Raw genomic sequence first — 17791 nt, 5'->3', positions numbered from 1 at the left:
TGCAAATCTATTGTTTTGAATTGAATATGTAGCTCAATTTATTTTTCAATTCAAATTTTGGGAGCTAACACTTAGTACAAAACGATCGTGCTTACAATTTAATGAATTATTTGTCAAAATTTTATTTTTGAACTGAAATGTTTCAAGTTTCCAAATTAAATTTCCGATGGGACATTTCCGTACATCATATTCTTTTGAAAATATGTATGCAAATTTTAAATGGAGACAGCCATGTTAACCAATACTGAAATATATCACGTCATAGAATGTTCATGCAAAATTTCGCAGAGTTGTGTGAACATTTCGCGAATTGTGAGAGTTTTATGTCCCGAGTTTGTTACATGGGACAACGCTAAGTAAACGTTTTTTTCGGATAATCTGTGTCTTCCTAAGCCTATGAATATTATATTTTTATTCTTTCTCTATCATAATGTGAAAAAATAAGAATCAATCTTTATTTTCATATATAGTTTGAAATATTTATTTCAGCATTTCTATAAAAAAATTTCCGTCAAATATTTACTTAACGCTATTTTTCGTGGTAGTATCAATATCTAACGTTGCGTCAGTTGCTTTCATGTATCGGCAAATGGGATTTGATATAGTAAACTATTTAGATGATTTTGCGGGGGTGGAATCAGTTGACAGAGCCGATAAGGCATATATTGAATTAAAGCGTTTACTTGATTCCTGTGGTTTAGAAGAATCGTCTCATAAGGCAGTTTCTCTTAGTACTAGGATGGAGTTTCTGGGGATAATATGTGATACTAGTAAACTTTTGTTACAAATTCCTGACGATAAATTAAAAGATATTCAGGAAATTTTACTTTTTTGGACAAACAAGAGATCTGCCAAATTACGCGATATTCAATCGTTGGTAGGGAAATTAAATTTTATGGCGAGCTGTGTTAGACCTGGACGTATATTTATGAGCAGGTTGCTCAATTGGCTTAGATCAGCTTACGATCAAACTGGTTATATTGTAGTGCCTAGTTATGTTCAAAATGATATATTGTGGTGGGTCAATTTTCTACCTCATTACAACGGCATATCAATGATGATGATAGAGGAATGGTCGATACCGGACGAAGTTTTTTCTTCTGACGCTTGCTTGTCGGGTTGCGGTGGTTGGTTTGGTGGAAAATTCTTTCATCAAGTTTTTCCAGAATTTATTATGGAGTCTAATCTACATATAAACTGTCTCGAGTTATTATCTATTATAGTATGTTTAAAGTTGTGGGCGCAGTGCTTCAAGGGAAAGAGAATTCGTATTTTGTGCGATAACATTACTTCTGTTACTGTAATTAACACTGGTAAGTCCAGAGATACCTTTTTACAGTGTTGTCTGAGAGAACTTTGCTACATTGCTGCTATATACGAATTTGAGATTAGGGCTGTTCATTTAGCAGGAACTGACAATAGGTTACCTTATTATTTATCGAGATGGCATACTTCGGATAAATTTGCTGCATTGTTCTATAATGCGGTATCAGGTTCATTAGAAGAGTTTAGTGCGGAAGAACATTTGTTTAAATTTTCGCATAAGTGGTAATTACGTTGATAAAGTTTATATTTGAACAAGCATTGGACAGCCAATAAAAGAAATTTTTGAATGCTTTTCAGATTTAGAATTATTACAGTTAAAAGAGGATGTTAAAGTTTCTACTAGAGCAGCATATGCGCTAGGATCGAAGAAAAACTTATTAGTCCAATGGAGAGCCTTTTTACTATTTTGCACGTACTTTAATATGAGTTTTATTCCTGCAAATTTGGATACTATTTGTTGTTATGCACAATTTCTCAGTCGGTCTTTTAAATCTGTAGAATCTATTAAGAATTATATTAATGGTGTAAAAGTTGAATCCGGGTTCGTTCGCGCCCATTCACGTTCGCACCCACTCATGTTCGCTCCCTTTCACTTTCGCACCCTACATGTTCGCACCCAAAGTCCGTTCGCACCCTACATGTTCGCGCCCTATTTTAACTTTGTAATCAAGTAGTATTCTTATAAGTATTATTGTTTTCATTGTCTCAAAATAAAGTGATACAGCATTTTTTTGTGTTGAATAAATCTTAATCATGTTTTGGATAGTGATCGATAGTGTATTGTTAAAAAAAAAATATTCCTTTCTAAATAAAGTGGGATTCTGTCAACGTTTTATTTTGTGTTGAATAACTCTTTATCATGTTTTGGTAAGTGTATTACTATAACATGTATAACTTTGTTTCATTGACTTGTTTCAAAATGAAGTGAGATTCTGACTACGTTTTTTTTTTTTTTTGAGTCTTGAATAAATTTTATCATGTTTTGGTTATAATAGTGTATTGCTATATTTTATTGTTTCATTGTTTCAGATCAAAGGGACCAAGCTGTTAAAAACAATTATCTTTGTTCATTTATAATCTTCAATCTTTTACTCATACCTTGCTATAAATACATTCAGTATTTACACGAAAGCAATTAAAAACAACAATGATGATTTTCCAATTATTCAACTGGAATTTGAATTAAAATTGGGCGCGAACATGTAGAGTGCGAACGGACCTTGGGTGCGAACGTGCGAGGTGCGAACGTGTAGGGTGCGAAAGTATATTGGGCGCGAACGGACCTGATACCGTAAAAGTTATGCATTTAATGTTGGATTGCTCTTTTCCACACTTAGACAGTTTTGTTTATAAATTACTGCTTAAAGGATTGTCACGAACCAAGTCACATATGCCACGTAGAGCTTTACCCATTTCACCAGATATTTTATTAGAGATGGTGGTACATTTTAATTTAGAAAATGGTTCTGATTGTGTATATTGGTGTCTTTTTTTGTTTGCCTTTTTCTTGATGTCCAGGAAATCTAACTTAGTTCCAGATTCTTGTTCTCAATTTGACAAGAATAAGCAATTGACCAGAGGTAAAGTCTTTGTTGTTAACGATATTGCTATAGTTGTTTTTGAATGGACTAAGACTATTCAACATGGGGAAAGAAGATTAAAGATTCCGTTGGTTAAAATCCCTGGCTCTGTCCTTTGTCCGGTTTCTGCGTATAATCATATGTGTAGTAAAGTTCCGGCATCTCATGATTCCCCTGCCTTTGTTATAAGTAAGAATTCGAAGTTGACACCAGTCACTTATGGTCAGTTCCAGAGAAAGCTGAAATCTGTTATTCTGAAGACAGGGAGAGATCCTAATCTATATTCATCACATAGTTTTAGGAGAGGTGGTGCCACTTTTGCATTTAGTTCACATGTACCTAGTGATCTTATTCAATTACACGGGGACTGGGCAAGCGATGCATATAAAATATATTTAGAATTTTCTATGAAGGATAAAATTTCTGTAGTTAGAAATATGGCAAAATTTGTTTGATTGTCTTTCAGAAGTTGTGACCAGTAAGAAGGTTTTGGTTTTTACAGATTCTATAGGGAAATATTTGGATGACATAATTTGCATGGATTTGGTCGCGGTCAGAGGAGCCAGGATACATTCTTTAAGAAACATGATTAAGGGTAGAGATATATGTTTAGCTAACTATTCTCATATTATTATTCACTTAGGTACGAATGATATAGTTAATAACTCTGTTGACAAAATTATTGCTGATTTTAGGGAACTTATTGTTACTATCAAATCCAGTATAAAATTTTTTATATCTTCTATTCTGCCAAGGCCTGTTGATTTTTCTTATACAGGTAATAAGTGTAAAAGTGTTAATTTAGAATTGAGCAGGATGTGTTCTAAGAGTAATTTAAGCTATATTAGGTCTTTTAAAAGATTTTTTCATAAAGGCATTCCAGTAAGGTCATTATTTGCTTTTAAAGATGGTGGGCTTCACCTTAATGAAGCTGGGCAATATGAATTGCGCCAGTGTTTCCAGCATGCTATTAATCATATGTAAATAATTTAGTATTTTGTATTTTGTCTTCATGTATGTCATTATTATTATTTAGTTTTTATAGGCTAGCCTAAAGGGAGTGTTTCATTCCTTAGGTGTTTGAATTTTCAAGGGAGTGTTTCATCCTTTGGATTCATTAGTGTATATATGTCTCTTTAAGGTACTCTACTTTTAGGAGAGATTTCCGTGAGTATCTCCTAAGTAGATCTAGCAGCTGAAGAAGTGTTTTATTCTTCCTGCTTGGAGTTGAACTTTCAAGAGAGTGTTACATCTCTTGGGTTTAACCACATCTGTAACTTGTTTGGTTTTGTTTGGCGGGCTAGTTTGGCGGATATTTAATTTTTGTGGCCCGCCTTAATTTATATTATTCTAGTTTAACTGAATAAGTATTAATATTTGTATATGTATTGGTAATTGTTCTTTATATTATTGTAATTCATGTATGTAAAGATTTATGTTTTCGGCCAAATAAATTTATATTATTATTACAGTCTTTTATGAAGCCAAGAAGTAATTGGTTTGTTTTTTCTAAAAAACTAGTAATTACGATGCGAAATATGTTCTAGTTACCCCCCTTTGGCCGATCATTTGATATTCTCGCTTAACTGATTTCGAATTGTGTTCACTCCACCTTTAGTTTTAAAGTGAATTCTTTTTCCTAGTCATTACATTAGAATACGTTAGAGTAATCAGATCGAAATTTACCCACCCGCCCTCTCCTTTTTTTTTTTATTTTTGTCAAATTTCTAGTTTATTTATTTTATTTTATTTTTGCATTTTATGCATCGGTAACTTATGTGGCGGATATTTAATTTTTGTGGCCCGCCTTAATTTATATTATTCTAGTTTAACTGAATAAGTATTAATATTTGTATATGTATTGGTAATTGTTCTTTATATTATTGTAATTCATGTATGTAAAGATTTATGTTTTCGGCCAAATAAATTTATATTATTATTACAGTCTTTTATGAAGACAAGAAGTAATTTTTTAGATCTAAGGCAAAAATGCCAAAAAATTGTTAAAAATCTTTATCAAAGAGCAAAACCTTTTATAAATAGAAAACTGACAATTTTACTAATGAAGATTTAATTGTAAGATTAGTTTTGCTGATTATTTTTGCATTTAAGTTTCTCCTCTATCTATGATAGCTATAAGAAGTCATCTCACAGTTTTGTCCTATATAGACAATAAGTGGAGCTCAACATTTTGAAATTTTTGACCATGAGTGACTGCTTTTCTATATTTATAACAGTTTTAAAAAAACATGCTTTTTCCACTATTTTCAATTTTTATTCATGTCAGCTATCATTGTTCGCAGGCGAGGTCATCAAACACATTTTTTTAAATTAGATAACACAATGATGATTGTGGCCAAGTTTGGTTAAATTTGGCCCAGTAGTTCCAGAGAAGCTTTTTGTAAAAGTTAACAGAAAATGACGACATACACAAAGAAATGAGAAAAGCTCACTTGGCCTTTTGGGCCATGTTAGTTTTAAAAGTTATGGAACATAAAAGAAGAATGGGTCAGAGGACATGAATGCCAATGCTCAAGCTTCGCAAGCTAAATAAGTGAATCACTCAAGAACGGTGGATAACTCACAACTCAAATTTGAACTCTTTCTACCTGTTGTGGCCATTAGCATTGTGTACAAGTTTCATAAAATTAAGATGAGACAAACTTCAGGGAGAGTGAGGAAATTGGTTAATAGATTTGCAGACTATACACGGCCGAATACAGTATTTATTTTCAATTGAAGATTTCTTGCTATTGCACATTACTGTACTGTTGCACAATACTTATTTAACAAGTTAACTATATAGAGATTCTTTCACTGTATCAAGTGGGATACAATATTTAACCACTCAAGACATTTAAATTTTCAAATGGAAAATTTTTGGAAAAAAACAAAAAAGAAAGGAAAAAAAAAACTGCAAGAAAATCTGTCCCCTACTCAAACAATTTTTTAAGTATGAACCTCCTAAAGATTTTGTTTCTTCCAAAACCTTCCTTTTGTGGTAGGAACCTTCTGGTAAAATTTCATAGAGACCAAATGTGTCTTCTGATGACAAAGGCACATAAGCATTATATGAACGCAATTTTTGTCTGGTCGTATAAAAAGTAAACCATCCTATATTGTAAAACTTTGCTACCAAACAAAGATGTCTATGATATTCTTCATGTTTTATTTCATTTGACAATACAGTTGCTATCTGACATGGTGTCTCTGACTGCTCCCCTTCCAGAAAGCCTTGAATACAACAGAATGACAGACATGTGTAATATGAATCAAAAGTAAGATTTTGATAATTTTATATCTTGCTATTCAGCAATAAACAAGAATGTGTCCATAGTACACGGATGCCCCACTCGCACTATCATTTTCCATGTTCAGAGGACTGTGAAATTGGGGTCAAAACTTTAATTTGGCATTAAAATTAGAAAGATCATATCATAGGGAACATGTGTACACAGTTTCAAGTTGATTGGACTTCAACTTCATCAAAAACTACCTTGACCAAAAACTTTAACCTGAACATCGCACTATGTATCATTTTCAATGTTCAGTGGACCGTGAAATTGGGGTCAAAACTTTAATTTGGCATTAAAATTAGAAATATCATATCATGGGGAACATGTGTACTAAGTTTAAAGTTGATTGGACTTCAACTTCATCAAAAACTACATTGACCAAAACCTTTAACCTGAAGCGGGACGAACGGATGAACAGACCCACAGACCAGAAAACAAAATGCCCCTCTACTATCGTAGGTGGGGCATAAAAATCCAATCCATCCAACATATCTGTTTAGATGAATGAAAATCTTTACATTTATTGTGAGATAGGGCTTACCAGTAAAATGACATTTTGAATATCTTTACAAAATCAATAATTGAAAGGAATAATTTTTGTTAAAGTTTTTATTAATCAAATTTTGTACAATATCTTTCAACAGACATATAACAAATACTAAAAATATCAAGAAAACATGGTGAAAACAATTGTTGCACCAACTTGAAAGGAATAAAATAATATGGATATGCCAGGCGTACATGAAATTCCTGTGAAAATGAAGGAGAAATTTATTCCTTGTATTGCATTATATTATAAATAAAATTATTTCATTTGTTAGTGCAACTACCTGTTGCAAATTCTCTTCATATGAAATACAAAACATAAGTCAATGAATAAAACCACTGTCAAAGAAATGTTTTCAGAGAAAAAAAAACCAACATATTTTGCATATACATTTGCATTACCTTTGACAAGAACAATATATCAGTTATAATAACATGAATTCAAAAGTATACCAAGTTTATTCAAACCATAAAAAAAATGTGCATGTCTTTAAAAATTTCTTAAAAATAAACTGTCAACAGCTAGAACAAAAACTTTTTAAAAAATACAAGTAAGTCTGCCAAATAACCTTGCTTAGAAATTTAGATATGAACCAAGAACTTAACAAAACATTCAAAATTAAATATTTTGCTACAAAATTTCTTATTCAATAATTGTAAAATATCTTTTTTTTTGGTATGGCCATTGCTCATATCAATAATGACCTTAAAAGTATGTTTAAAATTACCATATAACGTCAAATTTGTCCATTTTAACATGTTGTGACATCATACTGTCATCATAATTGACATTTCAGCACTTATATCATCCTATAATTCGGTGCATTACGTTTGCATGCAGCTTTTGATTACAATTGCATGTTTTTATTTTACAGTTAAACTCCGGTAAATACCAGTAATAATACTTATTCATTTGTTAATTTATTTAATACATAAAGAACAAGTATCAGTTAGTCCAAGTCCATTGTTCATTAAAAAGTAGATGGGTGTGGGAATTTTAACAGGAAAAGTCCTTTTACATGCATCATGCACAAGAATAGTATCAAGAAACACAGAAATACATGGATGTGCATAATAAAATGCTTGGATGAAATATCGACTCTATGTTTGTGCCTTGAGTCAACTTTACAAGCTAACTTAAATTATTTGCTTATTTAAAAGCAATCACTATTTCAGAGTGAATAGATATTTGCAATGAAGTAACATGTATAACGTGAATTCTCATGATCCCTTTGTATATTCTGTTTTAGATTTCAATATGAAAAATATATAACTTGAATTAACAAATATTTTCAAAATGAATCGCATATAATCATATTTATTATAAAAATTGATAGATTATAGTCATATTTATATTTAATTTTTATTTATATTACCTTTATGTCTACCTGTAAAATAATTGCGTGCAAATGTAATCAAAAGCTGCGCGCAATCGTAAAAATATTTTATCACCAAATGCACGCAAACGTAATGCGCCCCTATAATTTATAAAAAAGTTACATAATTTTGAATGGTTTGAACCATTTTACAATTTACAAAAAGACTCATATCATACCTCCCCCTTTTTGTGCAAGTTATATAGGAAAGGAGAGTGTTACAAAATTACATTGATTACAGTAAATTCGCAAATTATCGTATGCATTATTGTGATTTTGAGAAATTAATCATTGCAATATTTGATTTCAGAATGCAAGTTCTAAATTGTGACTCATCAAGCAGCTGTCATCAAGTGGCAGTAGAAGTGGTAAGGTCTACACATATTGGTCAGTTGTTTTTTTTTAGACTGAAAACGAAATTTTGATACTGTGGCCAATACAAGAAATTTAATGCCTTTGACTTATATATTTTATGTTCTACTATAATTTTCTATACTTATTATGATAAAATCAGATGACAAAATAACAAAATAAAAGTTTTTATTTACAAATAAACAATAACAAAGAAAAGGAATACTGATAGTAACAAATTTAAAAAGTACATGTACATGTAATTTGTGTCGTAAGAATAAAATATATACAAAAGAACATCATCTGTAATGATACAAAAATATATGACAAAGCATATACATGTAATGAATCTAACAAAAAATGCCATTTAATGAAGAAAAATAATAATAAGTTGATTATACAAAACATCTTCAATTTCATGCTTGAAATGCTCCTACTTATCACAAAAGATTATATTCAGCCATTTCAAAAAATTGTATTTGCGTTATACAGTAAAGTTAATGATGTTTACTCCTCTGTTTCAAATTAACAAGCTTTAAAAGGGACCATTTAAAAGTCCTCACCCTTACCACAAGTCTTACTGCATTGGCTTGAAAAAATGCTTTCAGACTTGTAAAATTCTTCTCTACAAGCGAGGCCCCTCATGGGGGGGTCCTAGTAATCACATAATCACCATTTTTTTGCCAATATAATCACATAATCATTAAATATTTGCTTATCTTTAGTAATCAAATAATCATAAACTAAAAATACAGTCCTAGGTAATCAAATAATCATGAAATATTTGGCTTAATAATCAAATAATCATTAAAAAAACGGCCAAGTAATCACATAATCAAAAACCCCATGAGGGCCCTCACAAGCCAACAGAATTCAACTAAAATTTTCAAAAAATTGAACTTTGGACTTGTGAACTCAAAAGTCAATGGCCTGACCATTATAAATTGAGACTTTATAGATAAAAGCAGAAAAAAATTATAGGTCATGTCCTGGTTTTTGAGATATAATTATTTTAAAATTGGGCCAGGAATGATTTTCTCTAGACTTTTCAATCATTTAACATTGGCTACTTTTTCTCTCTCAAAAACTATGAAAAAAATAACAAGGAGTTTATAAGATTTTCCAAAATGGCCTTTTAGACTATTTTATAAAATTATAAAAAGAAAAGTAGGGATTAGCAGGCATAATTTTTATTGGCACTACATGGATAAAACAAAAGCACTCCAGAGAATCTGATAAAAAGTCTAAAACAAGAGCAGCAAACATCCTAAATCATGTTCAATATACAAAAGGAAAAATACTAGTAAATGAATTGTGCTTCATGAAAAAACATCTGTTTAAATTTAAAAATATTTCTACAAGACTAGAATACAGCTTGTATAATAAATATTCATCTTTATTGTCCTAAAATGGGAAACTACAAATTTTGATATATATATATATATAAAAAAAAATAATCTCAAAAATAAATTCATTTTTCAATTCATCTCTATTAAAAAAGTACTTGACAATGTATTATATTGAATCCACATGGGTTTAATACTTTGATCCCTTAACTTGTATTACGAGAGAAACTTGACTTTGAGTGCTATCTTAATGTGAACAATAACAATGCAAATAAAAATTCATGGAGAAATGAAGCCTGTTTTTGTTACCATCTAACTACATTTCTTCATGCCACAAAATATATAAATTTTTGTAAACTGCCATTTTTAAATGAAATTAATTTCCTGACTAGGAACTTTTATTTTTATGCCCCACCTACGATAGTAGAGGGGCATTATGTTTTCTGGTCTGTGCGTCCGTTCGTCCGTCCGTCTGTTCGTTCGTTCGTTCGTTCGTCCGTCTGTCCCGCTTCAGGTTAAAGTTTTTGGTCAAGGTAGTTTTTGATGAAGTTGAAGTCCAATCAACTTGAAACTTAGTACACATGTTCCTTATGATATGATCTTTCTAATTTAAATGCCAAATTAGAGTTTTGACCCCAATTTTACGGTTCACTGATAGAAAATGATAGTGCAAATTTCAGGTTAAAGTTTTTGGCTTCAGGTTAAAGTTTTTGGTCAAGGTAGTTTTTGATGAAGTTGAAGTCCAATCAACTTGAAACTTAGTATACATGTGCCCTATGATATGATCTTTCTAATTTAAATGCCAAATTAGAGTTTTGGCCCCAATTTTACGGTTCACTGAACATAGAAAATGATAGTGCAAATTTCAGGTTAAAGTTTTTGGTCAAGGTAGTTTTTGATGAAGTTGAAGTCCAATCAACTTGAAACTTAGTATACATGTGCCCTATGATATGATCTTTCTAATTTAAATGCCAAATTAGAGTTTTGACCCCAATTTTACGGTTCACTGAACATAGAAAATGATAGTGCAAATTTCAGGTTAAAGTTTTTGGTCAAGGTAGTTTTTGATGAAGTTGAAGTCCAATCAACTTGAAACTTAGTATACATGTGCCCTATGATATGATCTTTCTAATTTAAATGCCAAATTAGAGTTTTGACCCCAATTTTACGGTTCACTGAACATAGAAAATGATAGTGCAAATTTCAGGTTAAAGTTTTTGGCTTCAGGTTAAAGTTTTTGGTCAAGGTAGTTTTTGATGAAGTTGAAGTCCAATCAACTTGAAACTTAGTATACATCTGCCCTATGATATGATCTTTCTAATTTAAATGCCAAATTAGAGTTTTTACCCCAATTTTACGGTTCACTGAACATAGAAAATGATAGTGCAAATTTCAGGTTAAAGTTTTTGGTCAAGGTAGTTTTTGATAAAGTAGAACTCCAATCAACTTGAAACTTAGTATACATGTTCCCTTTGATAAGATCATTCTAATTTTAATGCCAAATTAGAGAATTTATTCCAATTTCACAGTCCTTTAAACATAGAAAATGATAGTGTGAGTGGGGCATCCGTGTACTGTGGACACATTCTTGTTATTTAATGCATGTGTTTCCTTACACAGTAAGAAAATCATGAATTACACAAGTTTTTAAAGAACGGAAATCCACCAAATTGTTAATAAAAAAATGGCACAAAATTCAGGAAATACAAACACTTAACCAATTACATAGCACAAATGAATATTCAGTAAATCTCTTAGGTCTAATTTTCTATGCAAACTCAAAGCGTACATTTCAAAATATATTTTGTGATGAATTTAAGGAGAAACTGTGAGTGAAACTTGCCTTTAAGCATGTTCAATTCAATTTTATTTTTCCAATTTTATATAAACTCTAAAAGAAGACTTAGCTTAACCTTGATGCAAGTTTCATACTATTATAAGACGTTTCTTTTCTTGGTAAAAAAATCTGAAATTTGATTAATCATAAGCTAAAGAAGCTTGATTATTTATTTCAAACTTCCTAAAAAACTGTGGCATTGTTTTGTAAAGGTTGCAGTATTAAGAAATATTGCATTGTATACCCTTCATTTTGAACTTATATAAAAATAACTATAAATATCAACTTCTGGTAATTTCAAATGGCAATTTGATCTTTGACATCTTTTGAACACATACAATATAAAACATAAGAACATCACGGTGGGATTTACGTCATAACCGGGAATTTTCTTGGTAAGATACAACACTTTCATCACCAAACGGTGCATCTCTGAAAAGATAATGATAATAACACATTAAACAAGGTACATTGACTTTATTTTTGAATAATTAAAACTGTAAAAAAAATTAGAGAATATACAAAGGTTTGTCTGACATGTGGCAATGTCCAGTAATAAATTGTTTGGCTCAGTAAAATGTTATTAATTAATGGACAAAACTACCAGTACCAGAACTAGAGTATATGCAAGAATTTTAATTTGTAATACTCATAATTTAAAAGACTGCTTTAACAATGACTGAAACAATAATGCTTGAACAATTACTGGATCAATGGTTGACAAAATTAGTGCTAATATTGTCCAATGACGGTAAGCCCTAAGTTGAAAGACATTCATTTGGTTGTACTTGAAGATTCATTTAAAACTAAGGGCAAATGTAAGGAAAATATTCTATTCAATAAAAACAACCTGAGCAAAAACTTTTCACGGATGACAGGACAAAACTGTAAGGCTAAATTTCCTAATACTTACATTGAACCAATAACTGTATTCCGTTGTTTATTTTTTCTGTATTGCATGTGTTCCTGTTCCAGACTTATGACACATTTAAGTACTTCATTGAGTGTAACAAAACATGTCTTAGTGTCTTCGATGTAAGGCTGTTGGTAGTTATCTTCCCCTGTATATACTTCCTGATCAGCACATGCATCTGTAATATTATTTAATGTTGGATTAAATAAAGTATGCTTGCAAAAATTATGATTTTAATTCATTTTAGTCATGCTTTCAAAATAACACTGAATATTGAAAAACTGGAAATATTCAGAAGGGTTTATTTTTTGCCCATTTTTGCTTACGATAAAACCATTAAAAATATCCTACCCTGTAAATTTTATCTTTAGAAAAGATCAGAATCAGAGACAATAAAATCATGAAAATAAAACCAGGTTTGGCTGTAGAAATCTTGAATTTTAAACCCTTTAAAAGAAATCAACTTTACAGCTATTAGAGCTATTGGAGCTATTAGAGCTAAGAACCTTACTTTCTTTTTCATTTATATCCTTCAAAACAAAGCTAAGCATGGCAAAACATCTTGCAGCTGTGACCTTAACTCAGCCTCAAATTTCCATCTTTCTTACAACATTAGATAAAGCACCAAAATCATAGTTTAATTGGTTTTAAATGGTAAATTAGTAAGTTATTGTGAATAAAGAATTTTTAGAGTGCACATATTAGAAATTGAAATTCCAAAATGAACAATTATGAAGAAACAATGCAAATTGCATTATGCTTAATATATAAACATTCATCTTGTGATTTTTTGCATTATGCTTAATATATAAACATTCATCTTGTGATTTTTTGCATTATGCTTAATATATAAACATTCATCTTGTGATTTTTTTTGTCCATGTCTATTCATTCTGTGATATTATACAATTTTAAATAAATAAAATCAAATTTTTAATGAAAATAATAACACATAAATAACAAAAAGAGTAAAAAGAAAACTGTCCTTGTCAAAGTATACAAGTGTTTTAAAAAACTGATACAAAAAGATTAACAACAGGCAACAACAAATTTATACAATGTTACTTTCTGAACATCATCGAACTGGGTTTGTACGACGTGATTACTATATAATTGTAGATTGTTCTTTTTCTTATAAAACAAAGCCATTTTAATAGGTGAAATTAAGTAATACATCAAACATCATCAACCATTACACTATCAAAACATCTTACCCTTCCTATCCATGACAGCTAAAAGCATTACCAAATAAATATCATTTGTATTTTATGATAAAACAGACAAAAGTTATTGTTTATCAAATTTATTTAAAACATCATTTAAATTTAAATAAGCACATGAACATGTAAAGAGTATGAAAGAATAGGAAATAAGGCATTTTTATTCAAATATTTGTAGTCAAAATATTAATAACCAAGCACTCTAGAGCAATATTTGATTTTCTAGTGTGTTCTAAAAATTTTTTTTTTTTTTTAGCTATATTAAATATTTTTGTGAAATTTTTATGTTGTTTTTTACATTTAAACATGAGGTGTACACCCTTATGCAGTATCTAAACCTACTTCTTTATAAAATTTGTTAACAGTTTGCCTATCGAACTCTATGTCAATGCCTACCTTGCATGGCCTCTAATTTTTCTCTATTAGCTAAGAACTGGGAATGTATTTTCTCGACTTCTCTATCTGAATCAATAGAGACCTGAATATCTGTAGCATGTAGACCACCAGACACTGGCGTACAACCTTCACAGGAAGATTCTATCTTCTTACAACTGTAAATAAAGTCATGTGATAATCATAATACATCCTGTCAAATATGTTCATATAAATCTTGGATTTCAAAATAATTTAGAACACTTTGGGCCAAGCAATTTAAGTTAAAAACAGCAATTTCTTGCTGTACATGTAAATAAGGATATCCTTTCTGCTTTCAGACTATTTAAAAAAAAACCAAACAATATGTATAAATCACTATTAAAAAGTATTTATCAGTGCAAGCATGAGGCACACACTGAAATGTCTTCCCTGCTTTACTTATAAATCATGATTGAATTTATACTGAAAGTCACTTATATAAAGATTTTATAGGCAAGACACAATTTGCAGCATGCTGATTCTTTCCGAATAAAACATCACAGACAAGATATAAAAAAGGTAAAGTACAGCCAAACCTACCATAACCAGTGTCCATTGATATAAGCTGCTGGATGGAATGTCTTTAGTCGATTCTTGTTTCTGTTACACACTTTAGTTAAAATAGCCAACCTAGAGAAAAATGGTAAAGATAAGACTACTTATTAACTAACAGGAATAAAATACATCATTGTGAGGTTTCTAAAATTTATATTTATTGCATTTTTTTATGAGAAAGAGAGAGAGGGGAGACTAAGTGACAAACGGACAGTCGGTCTCTTTTAGTTTCAGAAATATCTGCAAATTGCTTGTTCAATTAACTAAAAATAGAAAAACTGAAAAGGCAAGATCCACAACTGAAATGAGTTTTAAAAATGCTGCTTGAATGGATCAATGAAATACATAGTATATTTCTGTCTTTTTTTGGTAGTCTTCTATGTCATAAAAGAAGCTGGTTAACTTAAGGAATTATTTTTAAGGTTTTTCTACAAATGAATATCAAAAGGAGTGATCTCTTACATGTTTTAAGTAAAATAATTACAATACATGTAGCTATAACTGTCACAAATGTGTCCATAAAATGAAGTTGAAACTAATTGCGAAAAATAAAGATTGTGTATTTACTTGCATTAATTTTTATCATATTATATTATGCTTGTGAACATCTTGATTATAAACCATCCGTTGAGGTCTACTTCTAGCATTACACTATATTTTCAATGTATATATATTTTATTAATCACACATGATTATAGACAAACTTGTCAACTTTATACTGAGCACACAGCACAAAAAAGGGCATTGATAAGTTAATCTACAATGTTAGTTTTCACATATAATTTCTAAAATAAGTTCTTCATACAAGTTTTAAGAAGGCTTTGGCCAAATTGGATTTAAACATAACTCTATGTGGCTCTTCATACTTTTGAGTTTTACAAATGTAAGTTAATCCAGGATATTTTTAGCTATGTTTGTTTATCGCACTAGTTCTAATGAATTATAATTGAAATACAACTAAATTCAAATTGGACTACTTTGACCATTTTCAAAAAAAAAAAAAAGTAATTCACAGAACCATGAACAACAAACACATTGTGACAGCCTCAAAAAACAAGAAAAAGACAGAAAGATAAATAAAATCCACTATATATTTGATTGAAACAAACTATAAAAAGATTTCCCAATGTAAATGAGTTCAGACTATGTATGAAAAATTACAAACAAGAATGTGTCCCAAGTACACAGATAGATGCCCCATCCGCACTATCATTTTCTATGATCAGTGGACTGTAAAAATGGAGTAAAACTCTAATTTGGCATTAAAATTAGAAAGATCATATCATAAGGAACATGTGTACTAAGTTTCAAGTTGATTGGACTTCAACTTCATAAAAACTACCTCGACCAAAAACTTTAACCAAAACTTTAACCTGAAGTGGGGCACTATCATTTTCTATGATCAGTGGACTGTGAAAATGGGGTAAAACTCTAATTTGGCATTAAAATTAGAAATATCATATCATAAGGAACATGTTTACAAAGTTTCAAGTTGATTGGACTTCAACTTCATCAAAAACTACCTCGACCAAAAACTTTAACCAAAACTTTAACCTGAAGCGGGACGAACGGACGGACGGACAGACAGACAGATGGACAGATGGACAGATGGACGAACGAAAGGACAGACACACAGACCAGAAAACATAATGCCCATACATGGGGCATAATAAATGGGGCATAAAAACTGTAAACTAATTGTTAATTCAGAAATTTTATGATTTTGCTTTTATGAATGACCAGAACGAATAAAGGGCTGCGCTTTAGCGCATGATACGCCCGTTGCTCTTTTAACATGTCTTTTATGCTTTAAATGAATTTATATGATCAACTAGAAATATATATACAAATCAAAAGGGATGTTACATTAATATATTCACCAAAGTTTCATAAAATCCCCCTTTTTTAGGTATAAAAATTTATTACTTAAGAAAACGTAAAATCTAAAATTTATAAAAATGAAAAGGGAGCTTATGTCAATAGATATAAACAATTTATCAAAGTTGCATAAAATTTTGTGAAAGTGTTAGTTATTGTCCCAAAATTCGAAAATCCCCCCTTTTTTAAGCATAAAAATTCATAACACGGAAATGTAAAATCTGAAATTTATAAAAATTGAAAGGGAGCTTACATCAATAGATATAAACAATTCACCAAAGTTTCATGGACATTGGTGAAAGCCTTTTTGAGTTATTGTCCGAAGGGTTGAAAATCCCCCTTTTTTTTATGAATAAAGCCCCATAAATCCAAAACTTTAAATCTGAAATTTATAAAAATTAAAAGGGAGCTTACATCAATAGATATAAACAATTCGCCAAAGTTTCATGGACATTGGTGAAAGCCTTTTTGAGTTATTGTCCGAAGTGTTGAAAATCCCCCTTTTTTATGAATAAAGCCCCATAAATCCAAAACTTAAAATCTGAAATTTATAAAAATTGAAAGGGAGCTTACATCAATAGATATAAACAATTCACCAAAGTTTCATGGACATTGGTGAAAGCCTTTTTGAGTTATTGTCCGAAGTGTTGAAAATCCCCCCTTTTTATGAATAAAGCCCCATAAATCCAAAACTTAAAATCTGAAATTAAAAAAAAACGAAAGGGAGCTTACGTCAATAGATATAAACAATTCACTTAAGTTGCATGGAAATTGGTGAAAGTGTTTTTGAGTTATTGTCCGAAGTGTGGACGACGGACGGACAGACGGACGGACAACGGTATACCATAATACGCCCCGTCTAAAAGACGACAGGCGTATAAAAACTGTTAGTAAATTTCACACAGCAAATTATGTGTTGCACATCAAAATAAAACAAAATGTGCTACCAACTGCCAGAAATATATTAATTCAGAGCATTTTATAAATGTGCTACATTTGTTTTTTGCATACCAATTACCTTACAATTTTCTTTACTATAAAACAAACAAAGAAACTAACATAAGTACTATATGTTTCCATTAAAAAGCAATTTAATGCTAGTATTCAAAAGTACTGAAATCTGAATAATCATTAACCCTTATATTTGTTATCA

At 30.5% G+C, this 17791-nt stretch overlaps 2 protein-coding genes across 5 annotated transcripts in view; one reads left to right on the top strand and one right to left on the bottom strand.

Annotated features, from left to right (window-relative positions):
* Positions 1 to 2716: 2716 nt before the first annotated feature.
* On the top strand, positions 2717 to 3361 carry LOC139515104 (uncharacterized). The gene has a single exon (XM_071304665.1). The coding sequence runs from the start codon at positions 2717 to 2719 to the stop codon at positions 3359 to 3361; it is 645 nt and encodes a 214-aa protein (XP_071160766.1).
* Positions 3362 to 11685: 8324 nt separating this feature from the next.
* LOC139514176 (ras GTPase-activating protein 3-like) overlaps positions 11686 to 17791 on the bottom strand; it is a 36066-nt gene continuing 29960 nt past the window's right edge. The window contains exons 20-24 of one of the 4 annotated variants that reach the window (XM_071302966.1): positions 14746 to 14835; positions 14188 to 14342; positions 13786 to 13803; positions 12572 to 12749; positions 11686 to 12090 (exon numbers count right to left, since the gene is read on the bottom strand). In XM_071302966.1, coding sequence (XP_071159067.1) covers positions 12033 to 12090; positions 12572 to 12749; positions 13786 to 13803; positions 14188 to 14342; positions 14746 to 14835 — 499 coding nt within the window. In that variant the 3' untranslated portion in view covers positions 11686 to 12032. Of the gene's footprint in view, positions 12091 to 12571; positions 12750 to 13785; positions 13804 to 14187; positions 14343 to 14745; positions 14836 to 17602; positions 17673 to 17791 lie in introns of those variants that run through there. The other 3 variants (XM_071302970.1, XM_071302968.1, XM_071302969.1) reach the window with 3 other exon arrangements.

The sequence above is a fragment of the Mytilus edulis genome, chromosome 3 (assembly GCF_963676685.1).
Source record: "Mytilus edulis chromosome 3, xbMytEdul2.2, whole genome shotgun sequence".
NCBI lineage: Eukaryota > Metazoa > Mollusca > Bivalvia > Mytilida > Mytilidae > Mytilus > Mytilus edulis.
Note: the sequence above shows the minus strand (reverse complement) of the source record. Positions and strands in the feature narration are given on the sequence as shown.

What these genes read in the sequence shown, in the direction of transcription:
- LOC139515104 (XM_071304665.1), top strand. Translation starts at nt 2,717, where the DNA reads ATGCCACGTAGAGCTTTACCCATTTCACCAGATATTTTATTAGAGATG.